This window comes from Chiloscyllium punctatum, chromosome 37 (genome assembly GCF_047496795.1).
Source record: "Chiloscyllium punctatum isolate Juve2018m chromosome 37, sChiPun1.3, whole genome shotgun sequence".
NCBI classification, from domain to species: Eukaryota; Metazoa; Chordata; class Chondrichthyes; order Orectolobiformes; family Hemiscylliidae; genus Chiloscyllium; species Chiloscyllium punctatum.
In genome coordinates this window covers 33818256-33838452 of record NC_092775.1, presented here as the reverse complement: position 1 = coordinate 33838452, position 20197 = coordinate 33818256, and the positions used below count along the sequence as shown (strand labels likewise).

Sequence of the window (20197 nt, the reverse complement as noted above, 5' to 3'; positions counted from 1 at the left end):
TGTAATATATACAGTTTACCATCTCCCCTTTTAACTCCTTAGGTATATAAATCCTATTTTCCTTGTACAATATGTCACCTTGTGCTGGCAATTCATCTTTTTATCAAATATGCTTTTCTAGCAGAGGTGGGAATTTGATGCTTTTGGACCATCCTTTCATCACTACTTCTTGCACCATTTCAATGATTGCATCCTGTTGGGTAGTTTACTTGATTTGAGCAAATTGTTTATCTATTGCATCCTGGATTGACCCCTTCCAAAGTATGGTAAGCTGCTGCTTCTTGTTAGATTTGGAAGATTTTGGACTCTATTGTTACACTCTCTACATTTGTCATTGGGAAGGCTGCTTTTGACAGTATGTCAGAGGCACAAAAACTAACCTTCCTTCCCATCCCTCAACTCCCTCCCCAGCTGCTACCCCTCCCTTCCACTCCTCCCTGCTACCAACCAGATTCATTCCTCCTATTGACCAACCAGGTCGTACCCTCTACCTGTCTTCATCTATCCCCACTGCACCACCTTTTCGCTGCCACTCCCTTTATCTGCAGCTCCCCCTACACCCATCTCCAGTCCTGAAGAAGGGTTCCACCCAAAACATCAACTTCTCCACCTCCTGATGCTGCCTGCCTTGCTGTGTTCTTCCAGCCTCCTGCCTGTCTACTTTGACAGTATATCAGCAATGTACATCTCATTCTCATGCTTGTGTGTCACATTCAAATGCTCTCCACAACTGGAGTAACATTCTTTGATGACTCATTAGTACAGGTAACCATTTGAGGAAAATGCTTTGAGGCAGCTTGGGATCAGACTCAACTGTTACATTGTCTTTTCCAAATAAGCATTGATGAAAACGTTCATAACCAGATACAATGGCCAGGCACTCTTTTGCAATCTGAGTGTAGCTTAATCTTGTTTGTGTTAATGTTTTGGATGTAAATGCTGCATTAGGGTTGACTAAGGTAGACAAGGTAGGGCCATTTGTACATGATTGCATGTCAATCCAAACAGTTAATACGATGTCAGTGAGATTCAGAGAAGGTGGAGTAGAATTGATATTATTTTTAATTGATTGGAATATTCTGAGAATTCGTATCGCATAAGGAAAGTTTTTCTGACATCGGCTGATTTTCAACAGGCTCATTGCAACGTAATACCTGGAAATGATAATGAATTGGATTACATGTAGAAAAGCAGCAAAGGAAGTAGCAAACCTACAATATGATACATATTACAAATGTGGAAAATGTAATCTTTACATGTTTAAAAAGCCACATTTTTCATTCTAGTGGCAAAACAATCAAGATACATAATAAATCATCACCATTGAGATCTTCCCTGATGGTGAAGGCCATCATGTCAATGGACAAAGCAAGTTTAAAGTGTTTGTAAACGCAGAAAAAACTGTAAATGCTGGAAATCAGAAGCAAAAACAGAAATTGTTGGTAAAGCTCAACAGGGGTCTGGCAGCATCTGTAGAGAGAAAGCAGAGTTAATATTTAGGGTCCAGTAACCCTACTTCAGAATGAAATATTTGTACCTATTTGCTGATCAGTCTAGACCCACTCCTGAAGTCCCACCAGACACCAGATATCAACCAATTGGATTCACTATAGCTCAAAGTGAACAGCAAAAAGAATGAACCCAGACAATATCCTGGTTGTAGTGCTGAAGACCTGGATGTGATGTCAGAATAAGACACACTCAAAAAGCTATAAAGAGAAGTGCCATTTAATTCAAATAAGAAAAAAAATTACGAACATAAAATAGTCTTTTTAATTGTTTATTTGTATAAATCATTCAACAGATGTTGCAATTCTACCATCAAAATGAGATTAAGGCATTTGAACATAAATTTCTTTAAGCAAATCATGATGATTAACAATTCTAATTCTAATAATTCAGTAAACTATGGAATATTCAGTTGATCTGTCAGTAATTCACTAGATGCACCATTAGTAATTGTTCATAAGATATATTTTATATCCTGTGACTGGCATAGTATTCACCCAAGAGAGTGAGTGAATTTGAATTGAAATGATAACCAAAGGTGCATTCAGCTGAATGATATTCAGATTGTTTTAGTTTTGGCTGACCTGTTACTCCATGAATTCTTACAAGTCTAGCACATATATGCAACACAGAAATAATCTTGAACCATCTGCCATTTGCTCATTGCTTAAATGTAGTGTTTAGGTTTCCGTTTATTCTTATTGGATCACACGATTGGATAGACAAAGTTAAACACTATTACACAAGTTTAATTAAAATGAATCCATATAGTTATATTTTCAAAATAAAGTAGAAAATAATTGGAATATACTCTTAGTGAAACAGATCTTTAAATAACTTTATTGTATATCAATCTGCTATGTTGTTTACTCCTTTAATTGAAACAGAATACTTGATTTTTTTGTGTAAGTGTTTTTAATGTTTAAGTTTCATACTTCCTATAATAGTATGTTAAGTACAAATGTGGATCATTCAGAATGAGATTATACTGCCTTCTGATGCTGCAGTTTGGCACTGGACGCCCACAAATCATTCAACATGCCTTATAATTTTGATACACTATTTTTTCTCAGCATTAAAGCTACTAATGCTGTAAGTAAAGATATGAACAAATTGTTTCAAGACATTAATTTAATTTATTTTCTATATTGACTTCAGTCCTTTGCCTTCATTAAAAATGTTGCCTGATGGATGAAACTTTTCCCATGCACATGTCTGCACATAATTGAAGAGGAAAGTTTCCAGAGATTTCCTTTCTGCAGAATTTGATAAAGAAACCAAGATAATCAGTGTAAAATTACTTCCGTTGTCTTGATATTCATTACAAGATTTGGTTTGAGTGGGCGAATTTTAAAAGCTGTAAATTTGACATAAGAATCATATCCACCTCAAATCTGCCCATTTCCAATTAAAATACAAAAAGGTTGTAACCATCTGAATGGAAATCCCTTTAAAATAATAAATTTCCATCAGATAAAATTTCTAATGAGTTGGGTTTATAGGGAACTGTAATTCCAACCCTCTCCAAGCAATGTCGGTAGCTGCCTTGAACTCTGGCTGGCATACGGAGGTATTTCATAGATCGAGGCCTACTTTGTTTCAGAGTGAAATTTGAATCTCTACTTGGATGGTAGTCCCATGCTAGAGAGCTGCTGGACAAATTGATTGTTATCAGCTCTGTTATTCCAATAGCCCTAGTAAAAATGCTGGGACTATAGATAGTCCCCAAGAAAAAAACTGATGGAACCCGAATCAAAGCTAAGTCTGGATTTTTGACGAGCTTGGCTGGCAGACCTTGGGAGAATAGCAGAGTGGGAAACCACTGGTGGAGATTTAAAGGGGTATGACCTTGTGGGGACGGTGTTGTTTCTAATGGGCACAGGTGAACCCTTCTCCACCAGCTGCAAAAGTACCCTTCCCACCTGTTCTAAAATCTACACATGAAAATCTTCAGGCCTGTTCACTTTGTCTCCACCTTCCCCTGCTGCATTTCAATTAGTCACACAGGCAGAATGAGGTCTTTAAAACCAAAGGCTTCGATCAACTTAAGTCTAGATTAGAATAGTGCTGGAAAAGCACAGCAGGTCAGGCAGCATCCGAGGTGTAGGAAAATCATCATCCAGAGCAGCCTTGACATCTTTTTCAGTTCACCATATTACAGAACACAGACAAGAAGGTGGGGTGAAGGCCATTCACATTATTTTTATGAGTCCTCCACTTTTGGAAATATTAGCAAGTGACTACAAAATCAAGTCCATGGTATTTTTCATAAAAGGTTGACTGACAATAGCTCTGTTGTAGCTTCTGAGTTGAAAAAAGCTTAGGAACATGCATTCAATTGCAAGGAAATTTGTTTCTCATTGTAGTCAATTCCACGTTTCATAGAAGTAAACAGCCCTCTGCTTTTCTTGATTAGTAATTGTTATGTTGCCAGATGGAAAATTAGACCTACATTTTTATCAATTATATCAGCATTAATGCTTTTAATATTGTCATAATTTAAATTGGAGGACCTTGTATGTAAAGTAATTTAAGAGTCCTGAGCATATAATTCAGACTGTTAGTTCAATGCTGTACTGACAGCATGCTGCACTATCAGAGGTGCAAATTGCAAATGGGGTGTAAAACTAAGATTGTTCCTTCCATCTTGACTATAAAATATTCCAATGTGATATTCAAAGTTAGGTGAAGTACTGGTTGGGAATTAAGGACGAGGAAGAATTAATTGATGGAAGTTTGATAACATTAAACCTAATTTTACCATTGGCTAATCTTCGTATAAATTAAAACTGTATTAAGATAATTGGTAAAAAAAAAGAACTTGAGTATTGATGAAAGAAAGATACATTTTATCAAAGCCTTTCATTTTCTACTCAAGTCAATACACAAGAATACCAATAAAAGGGAATGCCAGCATTCTTTACAGTAAGAGAGAAGATTGCTGATTGGTTGCCTGATTATTAGAGGTGCTGCCATGGTCAGTGTAGCAGATAATGATGACTCGGGTCAAGAGTGTGGTGCTGGAAAAGCACAGCCAGTCAGGGCATCCAAGGAGCAGGATTGCCAGTTAATGGCCAGGATTTATTTAATTTTCAAAGCAGGAAGGTTAATTTTGATTGGTTAGAAAAATTTCCAGAGAAATTAAGTAAGTTGCTGCTAACTTTTAGTTGAGTTGAACTGGGCACAACATGTGCACACAGAACAAGAAACTTGTATCAATATCTATAGCTTCTAGTACACACTTTTTTTTCCTTTTAATGGTATTCTTGAGAATTCTCCCTAAGGTGAAAAGCTTTGAAAAAATATGGAATAATCAAGCGAAATTAAACATTTTAACTGAAGGCTCATTTTAAATTTATTCGACTAATTATAACATAAAATAAAATTTGTTTATAATACCTACTACAGATCTTCCCTGCAATTTTACACGGGCTGGTATATGCACAAATCACACTGAAATCCACGTTACTCAAAGTTCGAGTGAACAATACTGGGTGTAAGTAAAATGGCTCATTAACTACATTGTAAGATTTCATTTGTTGTGAACTTAATCAAAGTAATATGCTGTTTAATAATTTTGAAGGTGTATTTTAAGTATGTAGAACAAAATGACTAAATATAATGAAACTTCCATTGTAAAAGTGGAGGCAACAGCCTGGTGATATTATCACTGGGCTGTTAATCTATTGGCTTGGGAAATGCTCTCCGGACCTGGGTTCAAATCCTGCTGTAGCAGATCAAGTCATAGAGATGTACAGCATGGAAACAGACCTTTGGTGCAACTCATCCATGCCAACCAGGTATCCTAATCTAGTCCCATTTGTCAGCACCTGGCCCATGTCCCTCTAAACCCTTGTTATTCATATGCCCGTCCAGATGCCTTTTAAATGCTGCAATTGTACCAGCCTCCACCACATCCTCTGGCAGCTCATTCCATACATGCACCAGCCTCGTGTGAGAAAGTTGCCCCGTAGGTCCCTTTTATATCTTTCCCCTCTCACTCTAAACCTATGCCCTCTAGTTCTGGACTCCCCCACCCCAGGGAAAAGACTTTGTCTATTTATCCTATCCATGCCCCTCATGAATTTATAAACCTCTATAAGGTCACCCCTCAGCCTCCGATGCTCCAGGGAAAACGACCCCAGCCCATTCAGCCTCTCCCTGTAGCTCAAATCCTCCAACCTGGCAACATCCTTGTCAATCTTTTCTGAACCTTTCAAGTTTCACAACATCCTTCTGATAAGAAGGAGACCAGAACTGTGCGCAATATTCCAAATGTGGCCTAACCAATGTCATGTACAGCCGCAACCTTAGCCTCCTAATTTCTACTTAATGCTCTGACTAATAAAGGAAAGCATACCAAACGCCTTCTTCACTATTCTATCTCACTGCAACTCTACTTTCAAGAAACTATAAACCTCCACTCCAAAGTCTCTTTGTTCAGCAACACTGTCTAGGACCTCACCATTAAGTGTATAAGTCCTGCCCTGATTTGCTTTTCCAAAATGCAGCACCTTACATTTTTGTAAATTAAACTCCATATGCCACTCCTCAGCCCATTGGTCCATCTGATCAAGATCCCGTCGTAATCTGAGGTAACCTTCTTTGCTGTCCACTACATCTCAAATTTTAGTGTCATTTGCGAACTTACTAACTATATCTCCTATGTTTGCATCCAAATCATTTATATAAATGATGAAAAACAGTGGGCCCAGCACCGGTCCATGTGGCACACTACTAGTCACAGGCCTCGAGTCTGAAAAGCAACCCTCCACCACCACCCTCTGTCTTCTACCTTTGAGCCAATTCTATATCCAAGTGGCTAGTTCTCCCTGTATTCCATGAGATCTAACCTTGCTAACCGGTCTCCCATGAGGAACCTTGTTGAACGCCTTACTGAAATCCATATAGATCACATCTACCACTCTGCCCTCATCAATCCTGGTGGAATTAAGAATCTAATGATGACCATGAATACATTATCAATTGTTGGAAAAATCCACCTGGTTTACTAATGTCCTTTAGGGAAGGAAACTGCCAACCTTACATGATATGCCCTGCATGTGAACTCCAGGCACACAACATTGTAGTTGACCCTTGAACTATCCCATAGGCAATTAGAGATGGACAATAAATGCTGGTCTAAAGCAATGCCCTCAGCCCAGGAATGAATTAAAATAATGAGTGATTTTGAACAAATACTTGAATAAAAAAAATTGTATTCATACAGCAAAACTCTTGACGAGTAAGGTCCTGTTTGCTTGTCCATGTTTTGTGAATTTGCTGATGTTACTGTATATCATTTCATCCATAAGTCCAGTCATTTTTCATCTGTGGTTTTAAAAATGTAAAGAAAAGAAACATTCCTTTAAGTAGAAACTATGAACACTATACATATATCTATCACAGGGTACAAATTTGCATTCTACCTTTTGCAGAAAAAATTATTTGAGTTTTTTGAAAAACATAACTCCTATGAACATTGGAACTTGCCTGTATATTTCAAATGTTTTTCTTGTTTTAAAGAGGTCTCATTATTAGTGCTTTTGAAAATCAAAACAGTAAATGGAACATCTGCTTCATTTCTTTCTTTCTATTTCAATATATTGTACTGATGGAAGAGTCATAGATTCATAGAGATGTACAGCATGGAAACAGACCCTTCAGTCCAACCCGTCCATGCCGACCAGATATCCCAACCCAATCTAGTCCCACCTGCCAGCACCGGGCCCATATCCCTCCAAACCCTTCCCATTCATATACCCATCCAAATGCCTTTAAATGTTGCAATTGTCCCAGAATGATTTGGACAGAATTGTATTGTCCATCAATTTGACAGATGTAAATGAGCAAATAGATCATGATTTCTACCATTAACAATACTTGATAACTCCACCTAAAAAAATGCTCCTCAAAGAAACATTTTCAAAATAAATCACCAGCATTACCAGATTTCATCAGCGTTAAGAGAGAAAGTGCCAAACTTTAGACTAATTAAAACCTTCGTAAGGAATTAACCAAAGTTTGCTAAGGAAGAAAGTTAGGAATCTGCTTGTTTTACTTAGAGGTTTATGACATTTTTAGATTAGAGAAAGGAAGGATGGGTTTGAGTGATGAAGCTTTAATATTCAGGCATGTTTTATAGAAGTAGCAGTACTAATGTGTTAAATGTAAGATTTTTAAAAAAAACAAGAATCAAATTAATAGTAAATTCAATTTAGGTTTTGTAACAACTACACCACATTTGAGGGGAAATTTTGACATACTTGAAATAACAGAAGACTGGTGATCCAGTGGCCTCGACTAATGCTCTAGCAGCAATAGTTCAGATGCGACCATGACAAATGATGAAGTGGAAATTTAATTCATAAATTGTGATTATAAATGTGTCTGTAATGGTAACCATGAAACAATAATTAATTGTTGCAATAGTCCAGCTCACATACTCATTTCCTATAGGAAATGAAATTTCCCATCCTTTCCCAGTCTATTCTAATGTGACTGCAGACACATAGTAACGTGGTTAACTTTTAACTGTCCTCTGAAATTGTATAGCATGCTACTCAGTTTAATTGTAATTATGAGTGGTCAGCATCACCCAAATACCATGAAAGAGGAAAGAACACAAATTCTAAAAGAAGTAGCAATTATCTTTCAAACACAATTGAGCAAAATCTTAATACTATATAATGAGTGATTTTACTAGAAAATGTGTGATGGGTAATATGGATATTTGTCATTTTACTTAGTAAAGCAGTTTTGCGACGTACAAATTCCATTGACGAGACTGGTGAAATAGTCTGGTATTTAGCCCTTTCCTTGCTTCTGGCATGGCTGATAACTGGGTTGGCGCTCTGTCAAGGAATCAGATCTTCAGGAAAGGTAAACGTGTTTAGCAAAACAGAATTAGAATTTTGCTAAGAAGGTGTGGATTCTTGTGCCAATATGTCTAGTTTATTGACAAAACAGTTCCCCTTCTCTCTGTACCTTTTAGATTTCTTGTCTCACTGTACCTCTCATTCTCCAATCCTTTGCTTTCCTTCCTGAGTTCTTGTACTATTCTATCCAGCTAGTGTTTGTTACCTCTGAATGTTCACAAATCTCTTCTTAATATATGTCCATATGTTTTCCTATAAATCTCTCATTTCTTGATGTTTTGCTGTAAGACCCCTAGCAACTCAGTCAAATGCTTAGTGTGATCCGACTTAAAGGATCTGTATTCATGAGTCTGGAAGAACACCTAACCAGTCACCCCATGAATGATTATATTTAAAAGGAAGTAGCTACTGGCAACTGTCAGATGCAGTGGATTCTACATTGATCATTTCCTCTGTCTTTGGTGTGTATGAGACAATGATGAAGAAAGACAAAACTAACTGTTTTGTTGAATCTCGATTATTTTCTCTTTCTTGTGACCAGATCATTGGCCTGTTTTGTGTTATAGTTTGTGGGTTTTAGATAACATGCTAAAAGACACAGCTGTTTCATGGCTGGGAGTGCTTTTTTTTTAGGAGATTCATGTTCACATTTACCTAATGTAGGCAGTCAAAGTTTTGTAGCAAATTTCTAATTGTTTAGTGAGTTTGTTAAGAAGCAGCAGTTTAAATACAATATATTAGTTCATTGGATAAAGAAAGTATACAACCATGAAAATTGAGAATGTCTCACTGATCCCAAAGTCATTCTGTAGAATAGAAGAGTAGAGGTAGTATTCTCGCATGTCCCAGGTGTCTTGCAGTCTTTTGGTGAGAGCCGTCATTGTTCATCACTTGGACTGATGTAGGGGACCTACTGGTCTTCCCCCATGAAGGTGATGGCTCATACATTTCTTTCCTCATCTATCTCTTTTAGTAGACTTTACTTTGAGCACTGTCCATCTCTGCTGTGTCAGTCCCCTCTGGGCCAGTGACCATGGGCATCTGCTGTTGACGCCAAGATGATCTCTGTCTCCTTGACCAGCTCAATTTGAAAGTTAGTCTTCATTCCTTCTAAAAGCAAAACTTTCTTCTTTTCGAAAATACTGCACTCATAATTGTGTAGCATGATGCTCAATAAATCTTTGTTTACAAGAACAGAGAATACTAGAGAAACTCAGCCAATCTGGCAGCATATATGGAGAGAAATAGAGGTAATGTTTTGAGTTTGATATGACTCTTCTTTAGAGCTGCAGAAGTATAGAACTTATGTTAATGCTGATAGAGGTTAGGTACTACTCAACACCACTAGACGAAGTCTCATACTGCACAGGTATTACCAATAGGGAATAATGAGTTTACATAGATTTAAGGGGATATGAAAATCCAACAGGAATAATGAGCCATATTGGCATGACCTCATGATGTTGGGTAAAACACCTACCTGTATATGATTTTCATGGACTAATAAAAGTGACAGGAGCTCCATATAAAATTTATCCCTAATCTTAAGCCATTGATTTAAAGACTAGAAATATAATTGTTATACTTGGCCCACTATATCTATTTTGTCAGTTTTGAAATAGCCTTTTGAATATGTGCATAAATTAGCCTAATGCTTCATTTTTTGTTCTAAATTGTTATGAAGATGTTGGTGAACTATACCTTTTAAGAGTTAAAAGTTAGCAGTGACAGCACCAAGTGTTCTCAATAAGACACAATGTAACATGTGCTCCAGCTACTGGGGTAGCTGGTTGTCTGGAAATGACAAAAAACAGATTCGAAATATACAAGATGGAGGACGGGAAAAATTTCTGGCTGTAACAGGCTACTCCTTTTTTGAGGTATTTTAGGTGTTGGAGATTATTTCCTCAAATTTCAGGAGCAGCAATTACTGTTTTATGTGTTGTCGCATTGTTTTGGAGCTGGGGAGAAAAAAACAGTCAAAACAACAGCACTTTTAAAAGGGAGAGGAACAGACAAAGGCAGCACATGATCTGTGCAGGGAAGAGAGAGAGAAAGAAACCCACACTGCTAACGACACAGCAGTGAACCTGCGCAGTTACTGCCTTTGCTGTTTGAATTCATGTATCGCTGGACATCAGAGTGTGTCTGGAAAAATTAACAAACAGTGAAATTCACAACTGATTTTGGAGGAACCTGTTTAGGAAAGGTCACAGCACAGAAACAGATAAATAAATAGTTTTAAGTTTGGCCTTGCTATAAGTCTGCAGTGGTGAGTAGAGTCGGTTCTTTCTTGCTTATATGTTTTATGTGAGATATGTCTCTAGATTTAACCTAAAAATATAAGCCATAAGTATAAAGTTAGCCTGGAGCAGTGTTTTGTAGAGGAATAAGACTGTGCTATTTTTTGGGACTACAGATTGGAAGAAGCAAAAATGGCCCTTAGTAGAGTGATATGTTCTTCTTGTCAGATGTAGGAGATTAGGTAGAGTTTATTGCAGAATTATATCTGCAATAAATGCCATTGGTTGCGAATCCTGTCAGATGAATGGATCCATTGGAGTGACAGTTAGAGACAATGAGGCATTTACAAGAGCTATCGGGTGTGATGGATGGCAGTTATAGGAAGAGAGAAAAGCCGGAGATCCAGTCACATAGATGGGTTAACTCCAGGAATGGTAAGAGAGGTAGGCAGGTAGTGCAGGAGTCTTCTGTGGCTATCCCCATTTCAAGCAAGTATGCTGTTCTGGAAAATGTAGGAGGTGATGGATTCTCAGGGGAATGTAGCATGAACAACCAAGTTTCTGGTATTGAGTCTGTCTCTAATGCAATGAAGGGTATGTTGAGTTCCAAGAGATTGATTGTGTTAGAGGACTCTCTAGTCTGAGTCACGGCAGATGTTTCTGTGCCCAGCAGTGAAAAATCAGAATGGTGTGTTGCTTCCCTGGTGCCAGGATCAAAGATATCTCAGCGAGGGTGAGAATGTTCTCAATGGGGAGAGGGACCAGCCGGAGGTCATTGTACACATTGTAACCAACAGCATAGGAAGGGAAAAAGATGACATTCTGGAGGGACAATATAGAGAGTTAGGCAGGAATTTAAAAGGAGGTCCTCGAGAGTAGGAATATCTGGATTACTCCCAATGCTGCGAGCTAGTGAGGGCAGGAATATGAGGATAAAGCAGATGAATACATGGCTGAGAAGCTGGTGAATGGTAGAAAGATTCACCTTTTTGGATCATTGGAATCTCTTTTGGGGTCGAAGTGAGCTGTACAAGAAGGACGTATTGCACCTGAATTGGAAGGGGGCTAATATACTGGCAGGGAGATTTGCTAGAGCTGCTCGGGAGGCTTTAATCAAGTCGAGTGGGAAGGGGGTGGTGGGAAGGGGGTGGTGGGACCCAGGGAGATAGTGAGGAAAGAGATCAATCTGATACTGGTACAGTTGTGAAAAGAAGGAAGTCAAACAGTCAGGGCAGGCAGGAACAAAGCAGAGAACAAAGTAGGACTGATAAATTAAACTGCATTTATTTCAATGCAAGAGGCCAACAAGGAAGGCAGATGAATTCAAGGCATGGTTAGGAACATGGGACTGGGATATCATAGCAATTACAGAAACATGGCTCAGGTATGGACAGGACTGCCAGCTTAATTTTCCAGGATACAAATGAAGGCAAAGAGAGGAGGGAGGTGGCATTTTTGATGAGGGATAGCATTACAGATGTACTGAGGGAGGATATTCACAGAAATACATCCAGAGAAGTTATTTGGGTGGAACTGAGAAATAAGAAAGGGATGATCACCTTATTAGGATTTTATTATAGACCCCCTAATAGCCAGAGGGAAATTGAGAAACAAATTTGAAAGGAGATTTCAGTTATCTGTAAGAATAATAGGGTGATTATGGTAGGGGATTTTAACTTTCCAAACATAGACTGGGACTGGCATAGTGTTAAGGGTTTAGATGGAGAGGAATTTGTTATGTGTGTACAAGAAAATTTTCTGATTCAGCATGTGGATGTACCTACTAGAGAAGGTACAAAACTTGACCGACTCTTGGGAAATAAGACAGGGCAGGTGACTGAGGTGTCAGTGGGGGAACACTTTGGGGCCAGTGACCATAATTCTATTAGTTTTAAAATAGTGATGGAAAAGGATGGACCAGATCTAAAAGTTGAAGTTCTAAATTAGAGGAAGGCTAATTTTGACAGTATTAGGCAAGAACACACAAAATCTGGTTGGGGGCAGATGTTCACAGGTAAAGAGACGGCTGGAAAATGGAAAGCTTTCAGAAATGACATAACTAGAATCCAGAGACAGTATATTATTGTTAGGGTGAAAGGAAAGGCTGGTAGGTATAGGGAATGCTGGTTGGTGACAAAAATTGAGGGTTTGGTTAAGAAAATGAAAGAAGCATATGTCAGGTATAGACAGGATAGATCAAGTGAATCCTTAGAAGAGTATAAGGCAGTAGGATTGTACATAAGAGGGAAATTAGGAGGACAAAAAGGGGACATAGGATAGTTTTCACAAATACAATTAAGGAGAATCCAAAGGATTTTTACAAATACACTAAGGACAAAAGGGTAACGAGGATGAGAGGCCCCACAATGATCAACAAGGCAGTCTTTGTGTTGAGCCACAGGAGATCGGGGCAGTATTAAATGAGTATTTTGCATTAGTGTTTACTGTGGAAAAGGACATGGAAGATATAGAATGTATGGAAATAGATGGTGACATCTTGAAATATGTCCACATTGCAGAGGAGGAAGTGCTGGATGTTTTGAAATGCATAAACGGGGATAAATCCCCAGGACCTAATCAGGTGTACCCTAGAACTCTGTGGGAAGCTGGGCCTCTTGCTGAGATGTTTGTATCATTGATAGTTACAGGTGAGGTGCCAGAAGACTGCAGGTTGGCTAACGTGGTGCTATTATTGAAGAAAGGTGGTAAGGACAAGCCAGGGTAGTATACACAGGTGAGCCTGATGTCGATGGTGGGCAAGTTGTTGGAGGGAATCCTGAGGGACAGGATGTCCATGTATTTGGAAAGACAAGGACTGATTAGGGATAGTCAGCATGGATTTGTGCGTGGGAAATTATGTCGCACAAACGCAAATGAGTTTTTTGAAGAAGTAACAAAGAAGATTGAGGTGGACGTGATCTATGTAAGGTGTTTGACAAGGTTTCCGCATGGGAGACTGGTTAGCAAGGTTAGAACTCATGGAATACAGGGAGAACTAGGATTGTAGATACAGAACTTGCTCAAGGGTAGAAGATGGAGGGTGGTGGCGGAGGGTTGTTTTTTCAGACTGGAGGCCTGTGACAAGTGGAGTGCCACAAGAATTGGTGGTGGGTTCACTACTTTTTGTCATTTATATAAATGATTTTGATGTGAACATAGGAGGTATAGTTAGTAAGTTTGCAGATGACACCAAAATTGGAGGTGTAGTGGACAGCAAAGAAGGTTACTTCCGATTACAACAGGATCTTGATCAGTTGGGCCAATGGGCTGAGAAGTAGCAGATGAAGTTTAATTTTGATAAATGCGAGGTGCTGCATTTTGGAAAAGCAAATCTTAGCCGGACTTATGTACTTCATGGGAAGGTCCTAGGGAGTGTTGCTGAACAAAGGGACCTTGGAGTGCAGGTTCATAACTCCTTGGAAGTAGAATCACAGGTAGATAGGATAGTGAAGAAGGCAGTTGGAATGCTTTCCTTTATTGGTCAGAACATTGAGTACAGGAGTTGGGAGGTTATGTTGCAACTGTACAGGACATTGGTTAGGCCACTTTTGGAATATTGCGTGCAATTCTGGTCCCCTTCCTATCGGAAAGATGCTGTGAAACTTGAAAGGTTTCAGAAAAGTTTTACAAGGATGTTGCCAGGGTTGGAGGATTTGACCTCTAGGGAAAGGTTTTTGAGGGTTGGAGACTGAGGGGTGACCTTATAGAGATTTATAAAATCATGAGGGGCATGGATAGGGTAAATAGGCAAGGTCTTTTCCCTGGGGTGGAGGATTCCAGAACTAGGGTAAGAGGGGAAAGATATAAACGAGACCTAAGGGGCAACTTTTTCACACAGAGGGTGGTGCGCGTGTGGAATGGGCTGCCAGAAAAAGTGGTGGAGGCGAGTACAATAACAGCATTTAAAAGTCATCTGGATGGGTGTATAAATAGGAAGGTATATGGGCTGGGTGTTGGCAGGTTGGACTAGATTGGGGCGGAATATCTGGTCGGCATGGATGTTTTGGACCGAAGGGTCTATTTCCATGCTGTACATTTCTATGATTTGATGACTGTATGAATTCGGCCAATCAGTTTAAACATCCCGAAAAATACCAATTTCCAATCGAGTTTGAATTGAGTATATTGACAATCTTAAAATCCAATGACACAATCTGATGCCCTGGGGTATAAGACTGGGAAAAAATTGAACACTTGGGTGCAGAAGTGCCCAGCTACCGACATGTCAAAGACTGCATAATAAACAGCTCTCTTAAAAGTACCTTTACTGATCAGTAACCTGTGAAGCAGGAATCCTAAGAAAAAGAAAAGAAGACACAGGCAGATCCAAATAGAAGAACCAAAAGCTGCTTGGTCTTGAGATAAGAAGTTTTGTTTCGTAAATCTTAATTGGAAGTTTTATCAGACTAGTATTATAGAAGGGAAGGTAACAGATAGGTTAGCATGTGGAATTGTAAATAGTTGTTAGTTGATTATACACATGAGCAAAACCAATGTAGTGTACAAATTCCCATGCAAGGACTGCACAAAACACTACATAGGACAAACAGGAAGACAGCTAACGATCCGTATCCATGAACACCAACTAGCCACGAAACGACATGACCAGCTATCCTTAGTAGCCACACACTCAGATGACAAGCAACATGAGTTCGACTGGGACAACACTACTATTATAGGACAAGCCAAACAGGGAACAGCCAGGGAATTCCTAGAGGCATGGCACTCATCCACTGATTCAATCAATAAGCACATCGACCTGGACCCAATATACCGGCCACTGCAACGGACAGCTGGAACTGACAACTGGAAGTGGCAGGTACAAATCACTATAAATGCCGGAGGAAACATCACAGAAGTGCTTCACAGGAGGCTCCCAAGCACTGAGGATGTCACCTAGACAGGGGACGAAACGTCTGCAACACAAATTCCCAGCTCGGCGAACAGAACCACAACATTGATTATACTCTGTTATACTTTAAGAAATAATGTTAATTTTTATTTTTAATGGTCTTTGGCCATACGATTTTTTACAGATTAGCTCACAGGATGAATCTTTTCGGTGTTCCTGGGTATAAATTAAGCAGGAGGTTTTATCCCGTGTCGTAACAGCTTGGGGGCTCTGGAATCGACCGAGTCCTAAGAATTGAATCATCTCTTTCTTCAAGGTTGGTCATGGAAATTCCTCGATAGCCTTCGTCTTTTTGTTCCATGGAGTCAACCTTCAATGACCAGTATTACGTCCCAAGAACGTCGTCTCTGCTTTCACGAATTCGGTTTTATTTAGTTTATCACCAGTTTTGTTTCTTGTAGTCATTCAAAGCACTCTGCCAACTGTACCATGTGATCTTTCCAGGATTTATTAAAGATCACTACATCGTCCAAACAGACTGCAGAGTTTGTTAACCCAGCGACAACTCTGTTCATGAGTCTTTGTAATGTGGTGGGTGCTTTCTTCATTCCAAAGGTCATCACTTTAAACTGATATAGCCCATTTGGGGTTACAAATGCAGAAATTTCTTTTGCCAACTCTGATAAAGGTACCTGCCAATAACCACGCATTAAGTCCATCTTGGTGATGTAACTGGCTTGTCTGACTTGCTTGATACAGTCCTCCAATCTAGGAATTGGATGAGAGTCTGATTTTGTAACGGTGTTGACCTTCCTATAATCCATGCAGAATCGTTGAGTCCTGTCTGGTTAGGGAACTAAGACGATCGGCGAACTTCACTCGCTCTGGCTTGGTTCGATGATGTCCTCATTGAGCATGGCCTCCACTTCCATCTGTACTTGTCAGGCTTTGAAAGGATCAAGCCGATAGGGCTGTTGCTTTATTAGAGCAGTATTTCCTATGTCTCCATCATGTATAATAGCATTAGTCCCCTCTATCTGATTCTTACATCTGTCCTTGTACTGCAGTAACAAATCTTTCAACTGTGTTCTATGCCCCTGGGAAAGATAGCTTACTAACCTATCCCACGCCTCAAGGACCTCTTCATTTTTTAATATATTTTGAGGCACAGCAAAATCCACATCATCTGGATTTGATTCCTCACTCTACGGGGCAGTAACTAACACCTGTTTCTCCAATTCTTTCTCTCTAGTATAATATGGTTTCAGTATGTTCACATGACAAACTCGATATCTCTTTTTCTCTATCTGGCATCTTTACTAGATAAGTCACCTGACTCAACTTTGTCTCAATTTGATCAGGACCACTAAACCTGGCTTTGAAAGGATCTTCTATCACTGGTAACAGTGTAAACATGTTATCCCCTCAGGAAAACGTGTGAGTCTCAGCTTTTATCTGCCACCTGCTTCATTCTACACTGTGCCCTCTTTAGATGCTGTTTAGCTAACTCACCTATTGATTTAGTCTCTCCCTCACCTCTGATACATAATCTAAGTGTGAGATCTCTGACTTTGGTTCTGTTAAATTTTCTTTAATTAATTTCAAAGGGCCTCTCTGAATATTAACTCAAAAGGAGTAAACTGAGTCAGTTCATTTGGGACATCTCTAATGGCAACCAATACGAATGGAATACCATTATCCCAATCATTTGGGTAATCCTGACAGTACTCTCTTAACATGGTCTTCAAGGTCTGATGCCACCTTTCTAAAGCTCCGTGGGATTCAGGATGATACACACTGGATTTAAAGTGCTGTATACCGAAGCTATCCATAACCTCCATAAACAGCCTAGCAGTAAAATTTGACCCTTGGTCCAACTGAATCTCTCTGAGTAGCCCATACCCTGTGAAGAAAGCTGCTAACACCTCTACTATCCTTTTTGCTTTAATACTCCATAATGGAATTGCCTCCAGAAATCTGGGAGACGCAATCATTATGGTTAACAAGTACTGGTTCCCACTTTTAGTTCTCAGGAGGGGACCTACACAATCAATTATAACTCGTATAAAAGGTTCTTCAAATGCGGGAATCGGCAACAAAGGTGCTGGTTTTATTACTGCCTGTGGTTTACCTACCATTTGGCATGTTTGACATGTATGGCAAAAGTTAACTACATCCTCATGCATTCCAGGCCAATAAAAACGTTTTTATACCTTAGCCTGAGTTTTTCATACCCCTAAGTGACCTCCTACTGGTAATCCATGTGCTACCCATTACACTTCCTGTCTGTATGCAACCAATGACACAATCTGATGCACTTCAGCCCATTTCTCCTCTGCACTAACCTGCCATGGTCTCCACTTCCACCTTAGGATTCTATCTTTCAGATAATAACCCTCCGGAATATTCTCTGCCTCCTTCACAGGGTAAGCATCCACATATATATTTTTTATCATCCTGTCTTGCTGTTGACAAGCCTTTCAGGGCTGAACACTTCTGTCTGACCCTCTGCCTGTTCAGATTTTTCCTGCACCATTACATCAAACAGGGTATCAGCTAACTGAATCTCAACTCCTTCATCTTTCTCTTTACTTTTGGCTTTGTGCTGTGACTTGTGATAGTAGGATCTGGTTACCACACAGTTTAGGAGAATACCAGGATATTTCTGTTTTCAACTCCTCAGTTTTTTGGTCTTCCTTGGGCTTCTCCACAACAAGGGATGACACTCCCACCTTGGATCCTGCCATATCATTCCCAAGATCAAACTGAATTCCTGGAACTGACACTCTGTCAATCACTCCCACTGTAACTTCCCCAGTCTTAAACTGGCACTCCAACCTGATCTTACATAGGGGAAGCCAAATTTCTGTCCATCTATCCCATAAATTACCACACTCTCGGATAGCAAATCAGAAAGAGTGCATATTCGCTCATCCCTTACTATCAGTGACTGGTTAGATCCTGTATCTGTCAAAATGATGACTTCTTGTCCTTCTCCCACTGTTTTTTTCTGCATAAACTTTACCCACAGAGGCGAATTATTTATTGAGATCAGGTACTAACTCCAGACCCAGCCCTGCCAAGCTGTGCATTCTCCTGCAGCTCCTCAGCTCTTCACCAATGCCATTGACTTAGCTTCTTTTACCACATCTTTTCCCACAGTGCCTTTCTTTAACAACCAGCACTGTGTCTTTACATGTCCCACTTCACCACAGTGGAAACACCTGAGGCCTTCCACCTCTTTTCCACCCTCTTGGGCTTCTTTTTTTATTCTGTGGTAAATTATTACCAGTATTCTCTACTCTTGGTTTTATAACATAGGATAACCCCTTCTCCCAACTTCTATCCCTCATAGCTGGAAGCTACACCAACATGTACTCATCTGCTAATTCTGCTGCCCCTTCTCACTTATTAAACTTTCTGTTCCTCCACGCGAATTCTCACCATCTCTGCAAGTGAGTTTTTAAACTCCTCCAGCAGAATAATCTCTTTTACAGCCTCAAGAGATTTTATCTATTTAGAAGTACGCATCCATCAATCAAAATGACTGTTTAATTCTTTTGAACTCAACATAAGTCTGACTTGGTTCCATCTTTGTGTTTTTGAACGGCTGCCTATATGCTTTTGGTGCCAATTCAATAGCACTTAAAATAGCCTGTTTAACCTCTTCATAATCTCTTGACCACTCATCTGACAGTGCAGCAAATACCTCACTAGTTCTGCCTACCAGTACAGTTTGAACTAGCATTACCGATAAATCCTCGGACCACTCCACCTGCCTAGCCAATTTTTCAACTGAATTCAAGAAGGGTTCAACATCTTTCTCATCAAGATGTGGCAGAGTTTTGACATATTTGTCACTACCTTCTCTTTTAAACTCCACCCTGCTAACTTGACTTTGCTGACTAAGTCACAGCTTCTCAAGTTCAAATTCTTTCTCTGTTTCTCTCGCTTCTCGCTCTCTTTCTCTCTCCCTTTCTTCTCTCTCCCTTTGCTCAGCTAATAACCTCCTCCTCTCTCTCTCTCTTTTTATCTTCTAAATCCATTTTCCTTAATTGTTATTTACATTTTTCTACCTCCATTACACTTCTCTATTTCTCTGACACACCTAAGTGTTTGGGTAACCCCTTTACAATTTCAACTTTGCCTTTATCCTTGGTTAAACCCAAATCTAACTTATTTGCTAATTCTAAATTTATGGCCTTTTTCTTTCCTTCTAAACTTTCTTGGCAAATTTGAGAATCATCTTCAAATCCCAGAACCTCTTCTGCAATTTTAAGAGCCATTTCTCTCACTTTTAATTTAATCAACCACAAGTCACCGAAAATAAACAAATTGCCTCACCAATGTTTTATTTGAAGATCTAGGACACTAACCTGCAAGTGTTTAAATCTGCAGGGAAACCCAAAGCTACTCAAATCTCTCTAAACCAGTTCGAATCATGGACCTGAGCCCCCAAACTTTTACAACATGGGGTAAACCCTCCTGCTTAATTTAAAACCAGCAACACAGAAAAGATTTATCCTGTGCAGTAATTTGTAAAGATTTGAGTGGCCAAGGACTATTTAAAGGAAAAATTAACAGCTTTATTTCTTAAAGTATAACAGAATAATTAACTAACAACTATGTATAAGTCCTTACTCTAACCTAAATTTTACTTTCCCTTCTATAATATTAGTCTGATAAAATTCCTAATTAAGATTTACAAAATCGCA

At 39.3% G+C, this 20197-nt stretch overlaps 1 protein-coding gene across 1 annotated transcript in view; it reads left to right on the top strand.

The window, feature by feature from the left end:
• The window catches only part of LOC140462775 (sodium- and chloride-dependent neutral and basic amino acid transporter B(0+)-like), a 62095-nt gene that overhangs the window by 8306 nt on the left and 33592 nt on the right, over nucleotides 1–20197 (top strand). Inside the window, exon 2 of the mRNA XM_072556044.1 lies at nucleotides 8259–8391. Within this exon, the coding sequence (XP_072412145.1) occupies nucleotides 8259–8391 (133 nt within the window). The remainder of the gene's footprint in view (nucleotides 1–8258; nucleotides 8392–20197) is intronic.